Source organism: Cnephaeus nilssonii (genome assembly GCF_951640355.1).
Source record: "Cnephaeus nilssonii genome assembly, chromosome: 20".
NCBI lineage: Eukaryota > Metazoa > Chordata > Mammalia > Chiroptera > Vespertilionidae > Cnephaeus > Cnephaeus nilssonii.
Window position 1 is genome coordinate 9,296,203 of NC_137091.1, and position 19,041 is coordinate 9,315,243.

Sequence of the window (19,041 nt, forward strand, 5' to 3'; positions counted from 1 at the left end):
CCGGGGGGCGCGGCGCGGGCAGCTGGCGGCGCAGCCTCGGCGCGGGGACTGAGGCGGCGGTAATCGGAGCCGCCGCGGCGCGGGCGTCACGTGGGCGCGGCGAGGGGGACGCGGGGGGGTAGAGGGTCGCGGCGGGAGGGGCTGTGGGAACCGCCGGGCGGGCGCAGGCCCGTTCGCCGCCAGGCACCGCGGCTTTGAAATCCGAGCCCAGCGTGGCCAGACTGGTCGGGCGAGCGGGCGGCGGCGCGGGCGCCAACGCGGGTCGGGGGCGGCGCTGGGGCGGGGCCTGCCGGCTACCCGCCCCCGTGCAGGGGCTCACCGCTGCCTTTCGGCCTGGGGTCTTCGGCCTGGGGCTTCCCGGGCTCTCAGCAGACCCGCGGAGGGCTGGGGTCCCCTGGGAGCCTCCCCAGGACGGCCACACCGCACACTGCACGAGGTGCCCCGAGGGCCGCCTGCCCGGGGGCGCTTCATCCCAGGCGCCGCGGAGTTCGGACCCTCCTCCACAAGTTCTTTGGCTCCTTGTCCAAGTGGCGCGGATGCCAGCCTGCTGGGGTGCCTGGCGTTTGGGAGTAGTGACCTGGTCCTCGGGCAACCTTTCTTGGGGTGGTGGGGACCATGTGGGTCCAGTAGGGCATAAGTGGGCCGCGTCCTGCACCCTGACCCTGGAGACTCCAGCAGTGAAACCCACCCAGAGTCGCTGCTCTGGGAAAAGCTCCTTCGCTCCCACCCCCCGGGTCCTGAGAGCCACTTAAGGGCCCGTAGGCCAATCAGAGGCTTCCCAAAGTGTGAGGTCAAGGGCCTACAGGTGCGGTTAGGTGAGGCTCATTTAGCCAAATCAAGGGGAAGCACCTGGGCACGTCCTCCCTCCTTGCACTGGTCTGGGCCCTCCTTCCCACCCCCATGAGCTGCAGTTCTGCAGTGCGCACGCCCTTTCATTCCGGAGCTCCGGAGGTGCGCCCAGTCCGTCTGTCCAGTGGGGACGTGTCCCACTGTCCCTGGGGCAATCAGGATGGGAGCCAGAGTAGGTGCCTGGGAGGGCTTTCCGGTTCCCAGGCAGGCCAGTGCTCGGTGCTCTCCAGGAAGTAGGGGCAGCTCCTAGGGGTGAGCTGGGACCCCCAGGGCCCACACCTGTCAAGTGAGTGTGTAGTAACCACACTCCCGACGAAGCTAGCCCTCCTTGGAGCCACCAGGAGACCTGTCTCCAGGATAGGTGCAAGGTCCTGGGGCAGCTGCCGCATCAGGCAGGGGCGGGCGCCAGTGGGAAGGAGCAGGCAGGCGCAGGCTGAGGGTTTCCTGTCATTTCTTTATTGGGGCAGGGAATGCATCATTCACACGGAGCTCTGTGCTGGCCCCTATGTGCACACAGCTACGTGTACACACATTGCATGAGGCCAGGGCTCTGGTGGGCTGGGAGGTCAAGCTCTTTCACAGAGGGTATTAGAAAGACCCATTCCAGAGGACAGGCGGCGTCTGAGGCTGTGGCCCCACCTGGACAGAGCTGGCGGCCAGGGGGCCGGGTGGTGAGAGATCGGGTAGACAGAACAGCCTCCACCCCTGCTCCATCCCTGGGCTGTGGCAGGGCCAGCCTGCTCCCGAGGCAGGTCCTCAGGCTGTGGGAAGGGGCCTGAAGATCCCAATGCTCCACGGGACCGCTCCTTGGGCCCTTCTCCACGCCAGGCCTGTCAGAGGACAACCCTGCGGTCCAGGTGATCCCCACGCCCACTCCGCTGGTGCCTCACTTCCAGGTGTTTCTTCTGGACCTTCTCAAAGTGCTGCAGCAGCTCTGCATAGTCAATGCTGGCCGAGTCCGTTTTCTGGGACCTGGGGGCTGCCTTCAGACTGTCTCTGGGGAGAGGGAGCAGAAGGGCGCAGTGTCAACGTCCCGGCACACGTGCTGCTGGAGGGGCGCAGCTCCAGACACAGGAGGGCAGGGCCACAGGTGGTAGAACTCGATGGCGGGGGTTTGCTGCTTCGGGCCCAGCACCCCTTCCCCGACAGCCCCAAAGAGTTGAGGAGCCTGTGAGCTTCCCCTCCCCAGCAGTTGGAGAGACCAGTCAACACTGCGGCTTGGATATGGCCTCCAGCCTGTGGGCTGGCAACAGCGCCCAGAGCAGGCAGCGCATTGGGAAGCATTTCCTGTTTACGAGTGGCTCCCTTTGGGGTGAAAGCCAGGGCCTGCAGCCAGCCAGGAAGCCAGCTGGGGCCTGGAACAGGGTCAGGGATGGGGGAGGAGGCAGCCTGGCCCTTTCTCGGGGGCAGGGCTAGGGCTAGGGCCAGCAGGGAGGGCTGAAGGGTCTCTACTGGGCCCTCAATTGGCAGGACATGTTTTTGAGTGTGGGGGCCCAGAAGCCCGCAGGCAGTCCCTGCCCCTGGGGAAGGAAAGCCGGTCTCATGGCTGGGCATGCCCATGGCTCCTACCCCTCTTGCTGCTACCACCCGCCCCAGCTGCTCGGTGCAGCAGCACGCGTGGTGCACTGCACACTTACTAGTACAGTGTGCCTGGTCCTCCTTACAGCTGGGCAAGCTAGGAGCCCTGCTGCCCCTTCAACTCAGTGTTCAGCTTGCCCCTGAGGACGAGCTCCCTCAGGCCCGTCCCATTCACCATCCCTGCAGTCCCGTGACACACTCTGCTCTCCTTCACGGAGCCGCACTGGCCTGGGGGGCAGATCTGTGCGCTGGAGTCACCTTCCTCCAGCTCCCTCTAAGGAAGGGGTCTCAGGAAGGCTCTGGCTGTTCGTGACAATCCTTGGGTCCTGTGAGTTCATGAACAGACCTCAATGGGGGCGTCCGGGCAGCAGCAGGAGCTAGACAGATATGACCCAATGGCAACACGACCACTTCCTAGCCATTGGATGTTGGGTGACTCAGTTTCCTTATCTGTAAAGGGGGGTTTCTCCAGCCCCCGCCTAGGTACCTGATGGGCAGCCACCGTGGCTACAACTCTGCCCTCGGAGGTGACCAGCCAGGGCCCGGCAGCTGGAGGCACAGGAGCTGCTCAGTTCATTTTGGGGGAAACACGATGTGCTTCACCCAAACGGACCCCTCGGCAGTGAGCCTGGCTCCCGGCAAGGTACAGGCGCCCAATGGTCTGAGCCTGAAAGGCACCGGCAGCGTGAGCCCCTCCATGGTCGGCCACCTGGAGCCTGGAGGTGGCCCCGCACTCCCCGCAGCCTGCTCCCTCCCTGCCTTCTTGTGGAGCTGCATCACCTCAGACACCTTGGCGGTTGCTGGGCTGCTGCTCTCTGGGCCGCAGGCCTTGCCTCCTGAGCGGCTTGCTGAACATCAGTTCAACAAAGACCAGAGTGGGGCTGCTCTAGGGGCCAGACTGCAGGCAGGGACCGCCTGTCACAGACACTATGTGGTACAGGTGCCACTGTCCCCAGAGAGAAACCTGGGTTTCTGAGGAGGTTGAGAGACACCCTGGAGCTCGGACCTCTAACTTCAGGGGGTGGCCGGATGGTACCCCAACTCAGGCCTGTAAACATGAGGCCAGAGATGATCCGGAAGCATGTCGCTGGGGTTCCAGGGGTCTGTATGCTGCTCCCTCAACACTCCTGGTGAGCCCAGGCATTAGGCCCCCGAGTGAGATGAGGGGTTTCCATGGAGATGCCAGCAGTGAATGGCAAACCCAGGGTGATATGCCAAGATGTGGCCAGGGTAGGGGTGGGGGTCGGGAGGAGTGAGCTGTACCTTGCTCTCTAAGCAATTAATCTTGTCCCCAGTGACTCAGCCTCCCTGCGGGTAGACCCTTCCTGGCCCGAGGTCATGGGCGCAGGGAGGGGTAAGTCCCACGGGGGTCAGGGCTCTTCTCCCTGCGTCACAGAGGGCACAGCCACCACGGGGCCTCGCACGGTTCCTTCATGTTTGCAACCCTTAGGCAGTGATGCCTGGAGGACACCGCCAGCAGCACAGAGCTGGGGCTCCTCTCCTGCCACCCCACGCAGCACCTGTCACCAGGCTACTGTGGTGAGCGTCACAGCTTTTCCTTCGGAGGGCTCCTCCAGCCCCCCGGGGAGATGGTCTTTGGGGAGTGGCTGGGAAGCCTGAGGGGGGCAGTCTCCCTTAGCCCTGTGGGCGCCTTGAGCACACAGAATGAGGGAGGGCGAGAGCCCAGAAACTCCCTCAGCTGTTCCCTGCTCGCAGGCCTGCCAGGCACCTGACGCGGTCCTCCAGCTGCCTGGCCCTCCCAGGCTGAGACTGTCCTCTCCAGGGTGTGCGCTGTCCCTCTGTGCCCACCCTGCAATCTGACCCCTCCCCAGCTGTTCCCGAGGCCCCTCCTCACCTACTGCTCCCTGCCTGTCCGCCTGGGTCCTTGCTAAGAACGGCTGGGAACGCAGAGCCCTCAAGACCGGGCAGAGCCTCAAGCAACCATTTAGTCCCCGTGCTCATTTCCCGATGAAGAACCCAGAGCAAGTGTGGGGCTGGCCTGAGGTCAGAGCTGGGGCCAGGTCCCTATCTAGGCCTGGGGATGTCCCCTGACTGACCACGGGAGACTCTGAAGGAACGCTCGTTTCCCTAGCGTCCCTGTGCAGACTCGCTCTACCCTGGCTTGGGGCGCGCAGGGAGGGGCCCTCTATTCTGAGATCAGGAGAGTAGTTGGCAGAGCTCGGAGAAGGGTACGGCCCTCCACAGCACAGGGTCCACGGCCTGGCCTTGAGGCCTCCCCAGCAAGGCAGGCTGGTTCCCGAAAGGCGGGTACCAGAGTTCACAGGGCAGCAGCCTGTCTGCCTCCTCCTCCCCTCCCACCGCACCCCCTTCCTCAGCGCTTGCCAGGGCAGCCCTCACCCACCAGGTGTGGGAAAGGCCCGTGCAGAGGAGGCAGCGAAGCAGTGTGGCTTCAGGGCCTCTCTCCCCAAATGCAAACCCAACTCCCCAGCTGCTCCCCGCTCCCTGGGATTCCCCGGTGGCACCAAGAGCAGCAGGACAGTGCCAGCACTGCCGCCCTGGAGAGCTGCTGCTGGCGAGAGGGTCAGGGTGGGCAGGAGCTGGGCCTTGGTCCGGAGACCCCTCTTGCTGAGGGCTCGAGCCCCTCCAGCTGGCCCAGGGCAGACCAGCAGTCAGGTGCCCACACCCAGCCTGTGGCGAGGCCAGGCCAGTGGGAGGGGTGGTGGGCTGACCCTGCAGGGGCCGAGTGCTGGGCAAGCCCCTCTCAAGGCTGCCTGCATCCAATGGCAAAGGCGCGAGGCCTTCCAGGAGCGAGACGCCAGGCCTGCAGAGCGGCCTGAGCAGCCTGGGAGGGAATTCTAGACACACAGGGCATCTGATGCAAGCTGGGCGCGCTCCATTCAGCGTAAATCTTCTCAGTGGCTCTGCCTGTTTCCATGGCGACCTGACAAGTGAAATTTTCCATCTCGGATGCCAAATGCCTGTGGGTGAGGCGAAGCCTCCAAGGGTTACCAAATATAGACAAGGCCCAACAGGCTCCAGGGGCCAGGCCAGCAGTGTGTTCGGGTGGGAGCCTCGACCCCCCAGGGCCGCAGCCTCCTGCCAGAGCTGCCATGCTGGGCCTCTTGGCGGAGGTGTGTCTGTACCTGTTCTTCCTGCGGGCAGCACCGCGCAGTGCAGCCACAGGTGCACGCCACCTCTGACTTTTAGGTTAACCCTGGTTCTTAGAGAAGGTCTCGCTACCACCTACTCCCAGAATCCCCCAGCCTGGTGTTCTGATATGGAAATGAGAGGCCCACGGGCAAGTGGCGGTGGGTGGACAGGGTCTGAGGTGACAGAGGGGTGTGATGCCCAGGCAAGGAGACCCTTGGCAGCCCCCTTAGGCACAGCGTCCTCACCAGGCCCCTCTGGCCCTGCCCTTGCTGGGTGGCGATGCCTCCCCCCATGGAGGCAGCGGGCGCAGGCCCCTGCCCGCACTCACTCGGTCTGCAGCAACTCGGGGTTGGGCACGCACTGGAGCCGGTGGGAGAGCAGCTGGAAGGCACTGCTCTGGGGCAGCAGCATGAGCAGGCCATAGAGCGCCTTGATCAGGTACGGGTTGTTCTTCACGTCCAGCAGTTGCAGGCGCAGATCTGCAGGAGGGCAGAGGTCAGGGGTTAAGAGCCTGGCCAGGACAGGGCCAGTCAGGGGGCCATGGCAGAGAACTGGGCTCAACAGCCAGGTACCACTCCTGCCCCCATCCAGTAGCGCCTAGCTGTCCCCTTGACCTCATCATTCTCTCTTCCTACCCAACCGCCCGTCTGATCTTCCCAACAGTCACCTCAGCCTGGCGACGCCCAACCTGCCCTGGGCTGCCCCTGCCCCATGCTCACTGCCTCCCTGGTAAGGAGGGGCTTGGGCCTTACTGTGCAGCAGGTCCCCGTCCGTGCCACACGAGCTGTAAACAGGTGGGCCGGAGAGGCGGGGTTAGGACCGCTGAGGGAGGGCAAGATGGAAAGCGCGTTCGTGTGGGGCTGAAACACACCCCACGTGTGTCTGGTAGGGGCTTTGGAATCCACCTCAGATCCCAGTCCTGCCACCACCCCGCCAGGTGGGAGGAGACACACCCCTGGCCCTGCCCAGCACGCGTCCCAACTACACAGGCCCAGCCTTCTCTCCTCTGAGCCTCTCTGGGAGTCACTGGCTCTACCTTCTCGTGTCTCTAGGCCCAGCTGGGGACCCTCTGTGGAGGGTGACACACACTCCCGGAGAGGCCACGCCACCAGCGGCAGCTGTGCAGCGTCTGGGCTGAGGCTGAGTAGGGAGCAGCCAGGCCCGGGGCTGGGAAAGCTAGGAAGCAGGGCCTCCCGCAGCCCTCCCCTTCCGAGGTGGCCGGGGCCGCCAGGGGAGACGAGCAGTCATCCCCGTGCCTTGCACCTCCAGCAGAAGCGTGGGCCTATCAGGGTCCAAACCCCTGGGGCCCGGGGGAAGCCGGGTCTAGGCATCCCACAGTTAGAACGGGTGCTCGGCAGCACCAGGGGTGCATCTCTGTGGTCGCCCCAACAAAGCCCTGGGTCTGGAGAGAAGATGCTGTCGCTTTTCTAGGGTCGGGATGGATCTGACCTAAGGGGAGCATGTGCCTGGCTGCATGGGAGGCCCTCAGGGAAGTGAGATCAGCTCAGGGGACCACTTGGGACAGGCTCAGGTGCAATCCACGGGGAGCAGGGTCTCCCCCCGCTCTTGTGTCCCACAGGCATCGGGCGGCATGTGCCTGGCTCTTGGGACAAGCTGCCTTCAGTTTGGATGGGCATAAGGGGTGGCGTCTTCGGCCCCTGCGTCTGCCTTTGGCTCCAGGGTGAAGGCTGATGGCCTAGCCCAGTGGTCGGCAAACTGCGGCTCGTGAGCCACATGCAGCTTGCAAGCCGCGGTCTGCCGCTCTGTTGACTAATGAGTCTGCCGACCACTGACCTAGACTCTCGATTCCAATAATTACAGGCTGTTGTTGTTCCTTGTGATTAAGCCCCTATCCCAGTGGTCGGCAAACTCATTAGTCAACAGAGCAGCAAACTGCGGCTCGCGAGCTGCAGTTTGCCGACCACTGGGCCAGCCTGACAGGTCACAGGCGCTGCCAGAGAGCAGGAGGCCTGGGTGGCTGGCTTCTCACCTTCATGCAGTCACTGTGTCTGAGGCGCCAAGAGCTGTGTGTGCCGCAGCCAGCTGCCACTTTTGCAATGCAGCCTGGGTGTTACAATCAGGCAGCTCCCACCCATAGGCTCCCAGCAAATGCCAACTCTGCTTTGCGGAGAGATGAGTGTGTGGCTCTTGGGCACACAGGAGCGCCTGCAGGTGGGCGGAGGGTCCCCGCAGCTTCCAAGAGCCAGGGCAGAGAGTGGCGTGCTGGGGGGAGGGGCCGGGCACAGCGCTGGGACAGCGGCCCACCTGTCCGGACAGCACTGCTCCAGTTCTCCTGGCAGCGACGAGACTCACCTTCAGTGGGTTTTGCTGTCGGCACTGGTGTGTCCACAGGACCCCCCTGAGGCACACAGGCAGGTTCTGATGCCACATGTCCCAGCCCTGCTGCGGCTGGTCTCCTGATCTCCTCCCCAGTCTTACGTTCTTGACATTCCAGAGTATCCCTGGGGTGACTGCTCTTCCCCCTCCCCGCCTCCCTCTTCTGAGTGTGGCTTCACCCCCGCCTCACTCCAGGCCGGCCAGAGGCCAGAGGCCAGAGGCCAGAGGCAGGGCCCTTACATGTGAAGATGGGGCACTCGATCAGCTGCACCAGCTTGTCCACCTCCGTGAGGAAGTCCACAGTGACCTCCAGGTCCCCGCTGGGTGGGCAGTCAAGGAAAGTCTTCCCCCTGGGCCAGGGCAGCCTGTCTCAGGGAGGGGCCGTGGCGGGGAGGGGCGGCAGCTGGAGAGCTGGGACCCACGGGCCTGACCCAGCGGCTCAGAGAGACCCTCCTCCCTCCGGTCCGGCTCCCGAGGCACAGAGCCTGCTTCTGCCTAAGCTGGATTCCGCATCCGAAGGGCATTCGTCTATTCCCTCTGCCTTTGTGTCCCTCTAAATGAGAGGCGGCACAGCTGTCCCCGCTGCACGGCACCGGGCTCTGCTCCGGCAGCTCCCCCCTGCGATCTGGGCTCTGAAAGGCTCTCACTTATCGCAGCCCTGCAGCCTGTGGGGAGGGCTGGGCAGGAAGGGCCTGCTCCCGCCTGAGGCCAAGGTCAGGGCTGCGGCAGGTGTGGCCTCTGGTCCCTTGGTCACCAATGACCGAGAGAAGCAAATCTAGGGTGTGGAAGGGGAGCAGCACCTGCGGGAGCCAGGCAAGGCCATGGCTGACCCTCAAAGAACCCTCAGGACCCCTCTTTCCTGAACCCCAACTCCAGGCCCCTCAGGGAAGACCGATTTTGCATCTAAGCAGCTCTCCCAGTGAGGGCCACACGCCAGGCATTCCCGGAGAAGGCTGGTTTGCTTTACAGTATTTTAAACAAAAGCTGACCATGATGCCCTTCGCTGAGGCAGGCCCTGAGTGGGCTGGGGGTTTCCCTATTCTGAGGCCTCCCGGCCAGCCCGCTCTGCCCGCTGGGTCCCGGCCAGCCCGCTCTGCCCGCTGGGTCATCCCTGACTGCTCTGGCTCTGGCTTTGTGGCCCCTGAAGGTACCTAAACAGCAGCAAAAGCACCAACTCTCAGCTCAGCCCGCAGGCTCGCGCCCCCCCTGCTCTAGGCCTTGTCTCTCGCTCGCCCCAGCACCGGGCCCAGCCGACCTGCAGCCAGCAGGTGCCCCTGCCCGTTCCCTGGCACCCGCACCTAGATGGCCCGCTCAGCCCCGATCCCCAGCCTACGCGGTTTCTCCAGGGCCAGCTCTCCTCCACGAGGGCCCAGAGGACCGTTCGCTGCCTACAGCAAACACATCCCTCAAGGCACCCACTGGGTCCTGATGTCACGGGCCGGGGGCAGGAGGATGGCAGTGGGCCCACCCCTCCAGCGGCTGGACCGGAAGAACCGTGACAGCGAAGGATACAACTTCTGGATGAGGTCGTAGGCGTGCCGGTAGTTCTGGGTGAGGAAGCAGAGGGACACCGTGGTGACGGGGTTGTGGCACCAGGAGCGGTACAGGCAGCAGAACAGGTCCTGGCTCTCCTGGGGGAGGCGTGAGCAGTGAGCAGAGGGCCCACCCCTCCCCACCTGCTCCTCCCACCCGGGTTCCATGTGGGGACCTGAGCGGGAAGGGCCCTTGTGGGGAGCCAGGAGCCAGCTGTTTGGCAGCCCCGCTGGGAATGCACTGTCACAAAGGAAACGCTGACAGTTCCTCCCGGACCCTGTCATTACTCTGGGCCCCACAGAGCCACGTGGTGGTGACAGGGCCTGGTGGGGGAGCCTGTCTTCCGTGCTGGTATTTCTGCTCGGCGAGTAACAGTGACTGTCCCCTCCAGGACCCTGTGTCCCGAGCGTGTGGGGCTGGGAGGGCTGTGCGGGAGGGCACAGCCTGCGGGTGGGGAGGCGGTTCCCTGCAGCACCCACCCCTCGTCCTCAAACGGCTCATCTCCTCCCTCTCTGTGGCCCACCTTGCACTCGGAAACCAGCCCAGGAGTTGAACCCACATTCGCGGGAGCCCCTGCCCTGAGGAAAATTCTTAAGGCCTCTGCGAATGTCTGAAAGGAACCACAGGAAGGAGGCAGGGGTGTGGCCTGGATCGTTCCAAGCCTCTTGGCCCCAGATGCCCTCAGACCAGGCTTGGCTGTCCTGGAGAGGGGTGGATGCGGGGTCTGAGCTGGGAAGGAGGGCGTGGGGGTGGTGGCTGCAGCCCAGAGAGGGGAACGAACCCCCTGGAGGCCATTTGCAACTCAGCCCCCATCCCCGGGGGAGCATGACCTTGACCACGGCCCCCAGCACAGGATGGGAGGGTGGTGAGTACCTTCCTGCTCTCTGATCAGCCCCGGGGAGGTCCTCACCCAAAGCCTGGGACAGGCAGCCCTGATACCCTGGCTTCCGACAGGGTGACTTTCGAGGCACATGGTCTAGCTGTTGGGGAGCAGGGCCAGGGCCAAGGAGGAGGGCAACGAGAGCAGTAACCCCTGACCCCAGCAGGGTGACAGCCACAGGCCGGGCCCTGACAGGGAGGTGGCATCCAGAGGGCATCACCCATTGGGTCCCCCACATGGGCCCAGAACTCTGTGTGCCAGGGGGCAGCGCCAGGGTGGGAGTGGGGTGTCAATGGACAAAAGGCACCGCCTTTGATGGGTCAGGGAGGGCGCGTGGACCCGAGCAGAGCACACGGTCTCCTTGAGAGGCCTCCACAGCGCTGCTCAAGGAACCAGCTGTGACTCACTCCCACGGTGCCGCTTCCTGTACGCAACCCAGGGGGGTCCGGATTTCACACTGGCCCAGGGAGACCTCCCATTTCATCCGGTCTCCTCCCAGAGAGCCTCCGGGGCTGAGGGTGGGCTGGCAGGACGGGTGCTGCGTGCACACAGGTTTCCCCAGCCAGAGCCCGCAGGCACAGTACCAGTGTCCTCAGGTCCTTGAGCTGGTTCCTCAGCTGGAAGAGCTCTGTGGAGGTGAGCAGGATGGTGTTGAGGGTGTGGACCATGGTCGAGGCGAACTTGAGGTCCTCTTCTCGAAGTAGGATGTCCGCCATCGAGTGGAAGATGTTCTCCGCGTTCAGCAGGAGGCACAGCTGCCTGGAAAGCGGGCAGAGCAAAGGTTACGGCCACCCCTGGGCCTCACTTTGGACCCCTCCCCGGTCTCCGCATCCCGAGGACACCTGCTTCTCCTGGGGCCGGTGTGGGGACCGTGGGGGGACACTGGGCATTGCTCACCGCGGGCCTGGCTCCACGCCTCCCAAAACCACTCACCCTGGCCCAGCGACTCCGGAGCCCCAGACTATTCGTCCCTGACTCTGCCCCAGGAAGACGGTTCTCAGAGAGCGGCAAGCCCTGGCTCTCACCCCCACATACACGGCGCTCTCCGCCGCCCAGCCTCTACACGTGCTGGTCACCGTGTCCTGTCCCCCGCCACTCCCCACGAGAGCCCGAGTCAGGAACTTGTTTGTGCGGTTCTCACTGCAGCCCCGCCTGGAGGTGCTGCAGGCAGCCGGGCTCAGGCGGCACTTGTGGGATGAGCAAACCTACGGACACTCCGAGTTTCATCTTTGCTGGCACAGGGCGGTGAGGTGACTTGACCAAGGTCATGGGGTCAGTTAGGGCTCCTTTCTTTCCACCGTCTCTTCTCTAGGGAGAATCTTGGGGTCTAAGGCTTGGCCTTGGGGGAAAGGAGTCCCATTTTACCAACAGGAAAACAGAGATCCCAGGGAGTAAAGAAAAAGTTTCCCAAGGTGAGGCCAACAGGAACAGGTGGTCGTGAGGATGGGCTTGGAGGAAGCCTGTCGACCTCCCGAGTTTGTCCCTCTGCCCACGGAGGCCGGGCCCCCGGGAGTCCAGGCTTCCTGAGCAGGGAGGGCCGCACCGAGTGGGCGAGTGGTTGGTGAGAGGGAGGGTGCCCCTCTCTGACTCCTAGTCTCTGCTCCAGGGAAGCCCGCAGACCATGCCTGGGGCTGGTGGGGACAGGGTCTGAGGCCTGAAACATGTCCATCCCAGGTCACTGACCTCGCAGTAAATGCAGCATCGGGGACTGGCCTCCTGCTTTCCTCTACCAGTAAATACCAACCATGCCTGGGGGCCAGGCTGGAGAAGATCTCCCACCCCCCAAACTCCCCAAATCCCAAGCCACGAAGTACAAACAGTGGGCAGGCAGGCTCCATCCAGCCTAGGCCCAGCGGAACCAGCAGACTCGGGCAAGAAACCACCAGAGACATGGAAACAGGGCTGTTGAGGGGATGGGTGGAGCTCTACCATCACCTGGGGCTCCCCTGCCTGCCCGGGATGTGGGGTGTTGGTGGGGGGCAGAGGTCCCAGAACCTGGTGCTCCTGCCCAGCCGTGTGACCCAATGTCTATGTGACAATGTCTTTACGTCCCACCTGGCGACACTGCCCACCATGGGGGCTACTCAGAGCGTGATGGCTTGTGTGGGGTGCACAGTCTATGGTGAATGGGGCTCCTGGTTGGGTAACACGAGTGGGGGTAACAGCCAGCTCACAGGAGAAAGCCTGGCCCTTAGGCAGAGAACAGGCCTCCTGTCCCCTCTGGTCCTCCCAGCCCTACAGGAGCCCCGTCTCCAGGGCCATGGGAGAGAAATGTTCCAGAAGGGCAGGCCGGGGAGGAAGGGCAGCGCTCTGACAAATGCTCACAAATGCCCGTCGCCTGCAGCTGCCGCCGTCTCCATGACAGAGGCCCACAGCTGAGCCTGCTGCCAGGCAGCGCCTCCAGGAACCACAGGCCGGCGGGGCGGCCGGGGAGGGTGCGGAGGGACAGGCGGAGGGGGTGGCCGTGAGGAGAAGAGGGCACCCAGGCTCCTGGTGTCCCTAAGACCTGGGGAACACTGGCGGAGCTACAGAAGGCCCGGGATGGCAGAGTTTTCTGGAAACGCTCTTCTCTGGCCACGGTGACCCCGTGCTCCGCTGGTCCTGCCACCTCTCCAGTGGCTCCCCCCCCCCCCCCCCCCCCCCCCGTGCCGTGCAGCTCTCCTGCTCGCTCTCCTGTCTGTCTCCTGGTGGTGGCATCTGGCCCACGATTATTTTCAAAGATGCTTGTAGCTCAGGGGCTGCCACATGTGCCTCTGAAACCGCACTGAGCTCTGCATGGGCAGCCACTTGCCTGGTGGACAGCCCTGCATGGCATTTCTAACGTGGCAGGGCCACAGCGTAACTCTTGGCCCCCCAACTGTCCCCATCTCAGGAAGTGGCGTCACTGCTCACCCAGCTGGCTGCAGCCCAAACCAGGGAGTCATCCTGGATCCCCTGGGCCCGTGTTGGGTCCACCGCAAGACAGGGCAGGGGGCTCTGCCGTCAGGGCACACCTTGCCTCCTCCGGGCCCTGTGTCAACCACCCCAGCCCTGGTGCCCGGTCAACTCCAAGGCCGGCTCCTGATTGGCCTCCCTGCCTCTCTCACTGCAGAATTCACCCTCCGTGCACCAGCGGGGGTCCTTAAAAAGTGTCCATCAGAGCATGGCACTCCCCAGTGGCTTCCTGCTGGATCGAAATAAAACCCAGCCCCTCACCCTGGCTCCAGGATCCCACACTCTCCGGTCAGTTCCTCTCCAACCTCAGCCCTTACGTGTGCTCCCTCCCTCACGATGCCCTGGCCTCTGGCACTTTTCTCCTGTCCTGCCCTCTGCCCTCTGCCCTCTGCCCTGGCCTGGAGAACGCTGCTCAGGGACTGGCTCCTTCCAGCCATCCAGGTCTCAGCTCCAAGGGAGTCCCGTTTCTTTCCAAGCGATTCTCATTACCCAGCTCATCTGGGGGATGGACTTGTTCACTAGGTCCCTGGCTGGGTCTCCCACCAGAATTTGTCTGGGACCCCCATATCCCTCAAGAAGAGGGCCTGGCACTCAATAATCACTGTGTGTGTTTTTTTTATTGTGAATCCTCACCTGAGGATACTTTTCCATTGATCTTTTAGAGAGAGTGGAAGAGAGGGAAAGACAGAGAGAAACATCGATGTGAGAGAAACACATGGATTGGTTGCCTCCTGCTCATGCCGACCAGGCCGGGGAGGAGCCTGCAACCAAGGTACATGCCCTTGACCAGAATCGAACCCGGGGCCCTTTGGTCCACGGGCTGGTGCTCTATCTACTGAGCCACACCGGCCAGGGCTCAACAATCGGAGGTGAGTGTGACTGTGCGGAGGGGCCACGCTGCCACTGATGAAAGGCTCATGCTGACGGACAGGGCTGCCTGCAGACACTCCTGTGCTGAGCCCAGCCAGCCCTCCGCACACCTGTGTGCGTTCTGGTCTGCAGAGCGCAGCTGCCAGGAGGTCCCACCTTCACCCTTGCCACCCGGGGCCTGGCTGCCCTGCCCAGGGAGACCTCTGGCCAGGTCTTCACACAACCCTGGGCACGGGGCACTATAAACCCCTCCTCCACAGAGGACCCTGCTCCAGCCACACCACCGACCAGGGAGCAGGAAGGGCAGATTCGACCCCGAAGAACCGACTTCCAGAGCGTGAGTGAGCCCCTGCTTACCGCTCCGCCTCCTCGGTGCCTATTATGAGCGGGCACCGGGGGCCGCCCACCCGGTGGGGCCGGCAGATGGCTGCCCCGCAGGGCTGCTGCGTCATCACTTCTCTGCCGAGCCCAGCCTGGCCGAGCTGCCTGCCTGGCTCTCAGGCACAGCTCCGTAATGGAGCACAGCTTGTAAGCATTAAACATTTGCCTGGACTTTTAATACCTGTATGAAAGTGCTACTCGTGAGACAATGGTTTAGAGCAGCGGTCGCCAACCTTTCGGACCTCCTGGACCACCGGTTGGATTAGAAAATGCTTGGGGACCAGGCATAGGTGGGGTGGGAGGGAACCTGGACGGGGTCTCACACCCGCCTTAGCGCTGGACTGGGCAGGGGTCCACATGTGAGCCCTCACACTCAGACGGGGTCCCCGGGGTCGGGGTCCTGCCTTCCTCTCCTCAGGCCTCCTGCTACCCGCCTGGGCAGCCACCCGCTACTTCCAGGTCTGCGTTCTCTTTGGTCCCTCTGTCACAGGCCAGGGGCTCTCGGGAGCGACCTGTCTTCAGCCTGCTTTGGAGCCCCAGGACACAGAGCGGGAGCCCCACTTTCCCCATGGACTGCTGCGTCCTGCGGGGGCCTCAAAGGGGAAGGCCCTCTGCAGCCTGCCCGCTGGGAGTGGCCGCACCTGCCAGGCTGGTGTGAGCTTCACGTCACGGCCCCTTCAACACTAACACTGGCCGAGCATCCACTGTGCCGCAGACGCCGGCCCCGAAGGCCACCAGCCTCAGTGCTGGCCACGGTGGAAGGTGCTCGCCGAGCCCCTGGCACCCACCCACAGCCGCGGCGTTAGGTGACACGTGTGCCAGACTCGGGGAAGGAGGAGGGTGACAACCGGCTCCAGACTGAGGCCATGCCCTGAGGCCAGGTGGCCTAGGCTGGGCAGGAGGCGGCCTGCCATGAGGCAACAGCTGCTGCCCGACTCCTGGGAGAAAGGCCTGGGCACAGGCTGGCCCCTGCCAGGCCAATGGGGAGCCTGGTGCTCTCCTCCACCCTGTCCTGGGTGTGGGGAAGGGGCCACACACGGCTTCGCCTCCAGGGACCGGGCAGGCCCCCAGCGTGGGCAGGGCAGCCTTGGTGTGGAGGACAAGACCGCCCAGTGGCTCCGAGCCCCACCCCGGCTGAGAGTGGACAGGAGGAGGTGCCGCTCTCCGGGGGTGCCAGGTGGGGAGCTGCTTCTGCCGCCAGATGCCTCTCCCGCCCTGGTCAGCCCCTGCTGTCCAGGCTCAGCCTGTGGGCCCAGGCGGGGCACGAGGGGCAGCTGAGCACTGGAGGCCTGTCTAGGTAGCGGGGTGGCGGAAGGGGGAGTGTGAGTGGTTCCTTTCAGGACAGACACAAGGCAGGGGGGGTGGGTGGGTGGGTGGTATAGGGAGGGGACATCTGGGGCCCCGGCAGGACCAGGCCCACTGCAAGAGCAGGGGCCCCACAGTGAGGGGTGGGCCTGGAGGCCTGAGCACGGTGCCCTCCGTGGGAGGAAGCATTCTGGCTCCCTGCCGGGTGGGCTCGGGGGAATCTGGACTCTGCCATGTGCTTCGGAGACGATGTAAGATTTCTTTCCATGACCCCACTTCCCCTCGCCTCTCGGAAACAGGACCAGCAAGGTCACCACGGCCAGAAACAGCCCCTCACCCTCATGTCGGCAGGCCCTCCCGAGTCCCTGGCCCCTTTGGAGATGCTCAGCTGGCCTCTGGGCTCTCCTCAGCTCCCTCACCAAGTAAGGGCATGCGGACGCCCGCCTGTTCTGACGCTGAGCCAGAGCTGAGGGCGGGCTGGGGGAGTGAGCTGCAGCCCTCTCTCCCACCCCATCCTTCCTTGGGCCTGGCCTTTTTAAGAGACAAAAGGCGCCCCCTGACCCAAGGCAGGGATCCTGGACAGGGACGGGGGAAGGGCACCGATGACTACAGGGGAAACAGAGGCTGGGCAACCATTTCCTCCCGGGCCTGTCCCAAGCAGTTATCTGACCACATGGATGGGCGCCACAGCACAGTGCACAGGACAGCTGGCCTGGTGGGGAGACTGGACTCCAGCCCACTGGAGTGGACAGAGATGTCAATGTTGAGAGATGGGTGGAAAGGCTGGGGGCACCCGCCTCCCACCCCTGATCTTTCCCAGTTGCTATTAATACCGTCCTGCTTCAACCCTTGCCTTCCTCTCGGTGCTCACTGCCCCGTGACAAACAGAGAATTCAGAATTCGCTTCAGATGCCAAACTCCAGGGTGGGCGGTGTGTCCAGCTCTTCTATGCCCCCAGCTCCGTGTGATCAAGGGGGCGAGTTCTTCCTGGGCCCGTCCAGACCCCCAGGAATCGTGCTGGGTCAGTGCCACTGAGAGGCGGGCATGTGGATGATTTCATTCGGTGCCTCCTGCGGGGCTGGGCCCAACAAAAGGCCTCCCTGACACAGGAAGGACTGCCTGCCAGCTCCCTGACACTCACAGAAGCCCCTGCCCCATTCTGCCCCCACCTGGTCCTCTCCTTCATCAGGACCACCCGCCCCTCCCGTCTCCCACCCAGGCAGGTCCAGCTCCCCAGCCCTGGGCCTGCGAGCTCTGGTCTGTGGTGCGGGCTGGACTGGGGGGAAGGTGAGGTGGGAGGTCTGCTCTCCTGCTGGCCGCTGCCAGCTCTGGAGGTGACTGGGCAGGCAGCCCTGGTTCACGCTTCTTCTCAGAGGCTGCAACTGGACGCTGCCTTTGAGAGAGCTCGGGGTGGGGTAGACTCCATGGCCCCGTACAAGCTGGCCTCAGGGCTGCGCCGACCAGCCGGGGAGGCAACGCGCTTTAGGCCCTCTGGTCCAGGCACTGTGGAAGGCAGGGCCAAATCATGGCCATCGCCCCGAGTGCTGCTGATCAAGGTCCTCCCTTCTCCCTCGAGCCTGGCCTCCTTCCTGCACCCACCCCCAGCTGCCTGCTGCTGTGTCCCGACCAGGCCAATCCCGTGCACAGAGCGACAGGCCCTCACTTCCTCTCTCCTTTGGCCTCTAGCTGGTGTCCATGGCCTCTCAGTGGTCAAGGCCAATGGGACACGGCTTTCCTGGGAGATGCCTGGAGTCTCACAGCTGTAACTCTGAAGTGCGGCCTAATGTCAAGTGTAGAAAACACAGGGACCCAGAGCCATTCCCACGGGAAAAGGACCCTCCTGGCCTTGCCCTGCCTGACAGCTGGGCTTCTGCAGGAATGTACAGAGCAAGCAGCTCTCAGTCAGAGTAATGTCAGGGTGGAGGAGGGCGTGGTCTCCCATCTGAGGTTCCGAAGCTCCGGGTTTCACGCACCCTCCCCCACCCTCCCTCACTCCTCTTCCCCTCCAGCTCTGCTTCCTAAGTATGAAAACTGTAAATCTGTTTTATTTATTTCAATCAATCCTTGGCAGTGCGCCCTTCAGGGCAGAGGCAGCCATGGTAACCCTGCCAACTCATGCCTGAAAAATTCATCGTGTTTAATGCAGTCGATGTGTCTGATGCACTTAAAAGTTTTGGGGTAGGGTGGTGGGAGTGGGAGGAGGAGGCACGAGGACTTGTTTTTCTGGGTCTTGCTGGGAGCTGGCGAAAGGCGATGGAGGGCGGGGCACGGCGGATGAGGAGGCGGCGGAGGAAGAGGAGGAGGCGGAAAGGGCTCTTTGGCCACCTAGCTCTCTCCCTCTGTTGAAGACGTCAGCCACAGGCACCCGGCTGGGCTCGCCGGAGACCTCCGAGGAAGGCCTCACTGGGCAGGAGGGGCCAAGAAAACCAAAGGGTCTCCTGGAGGCAGCGGCTGAGGCCCTAGGCCCGGCTGACTTCTCGCCGGGTGTGGGGTTTGCTGGAGGGACCAAGGTGAGTGGGCAGAGCCAGGAGAGGTGGCCGCTTCCTCCACCACCAGGGATCGGGTGGGCCTTCCTGCCGCTGGGGGGCCCCGCCTGCTCCCGGGACGGGAGCCATCCCCTGGGCACAGCCCGGCTGACCTAGTTGGGCCCATTTTCCACGTGCTACTCTCAGCCTGGCTGAGGCTACCCCCTGTCCATTCATAGGCACTCTCTAGCTCCTCGTGGCCCTCCACCCTCCTGAGCTCCCTCTCCTGACACCCGCAGGCAGTGAGTCTCCTGTCCTGACCCAGGCTCCCCAGGGCAGGAGGTATGGGAAACCCCATTGGGCCTGGCCCAGGGCTGGGCCCCTGTGGGCAGCAGGGAGGCAGATGCTTGTGGACTAGAAAGTTAATCGCCAGGAGAGGCAAGGTGGCCCGGATGACTTCAGTGGTGGGATTCAGGGGTCTAGGGAGCGGGCGGCTTCACGCACTGGGGTTGCTGCCCAGTGTCTGGTTCTGGTCGAAGCACTTGCAGGAGGGGTCTCAGCAGGGTTCTGATTTACAGATGTGGTCCCGGTGTGTGTCCCACGGGAGGCTGCACCTTCTAGCCCTCACAGAGGTACCCCGAGTGTGGCTGGATGGAGCTCAGATGGCAGGAGGCTGTGGGACACCAGGAAACAAGCAGGGAAGACCCGGGGACTCGGCTGAGGGGTGCTGGGCGCTGGAGGATAAGGCAGTGTTGGGAGGACCAGGCGGGGGTGAAGACAGCGGGGGAGGCGGTGTGA

The 19,041-nt window shown here is 63.8% G+C and overlaps 1 protein-coding gene across 1 annotated transcript in view; it reads right to left on the reverse strand.

The window, feature by feature from the left end:
- Positions 1 to 101: 101 nt before the first annotated feature.
- The window catches only part of VAC14 (VAC14 component of PIKFYVE complex), a 97,318-nt gene continuing 78,378 nt past the window's right edge, over positions 102 to 19,041 (reverse strand). The window contains exons 15-19 of the mRNA XM_079760061.1: positions 10,873 to 11,047; positions 9,388 to 9,506; positions 8,116 to 8,195; positions 5,867 to 6,017; positions 102 to 1,845 (exon numbers count right to left, since the gene is read on the reverse strand). Coding sequence (XP_079616187.1) covers positions 1,683 to 1,845; positions 5,867 to 6,017; positions 8,116 to 8,195; positions 9,388 to 9,506; positions 10,873 to 11,047 — 688 coding nt within the window. The 3' untranslated portion in view covers positions 102 to 1,682. The remainder of the gene's footprint in view (positions 1,846 to 5,866; positions 6,018 to 8,115; positions 8,196 to 9,387; positions 9,507 to 10,872; positions 11,048 to 19,041) is intronic.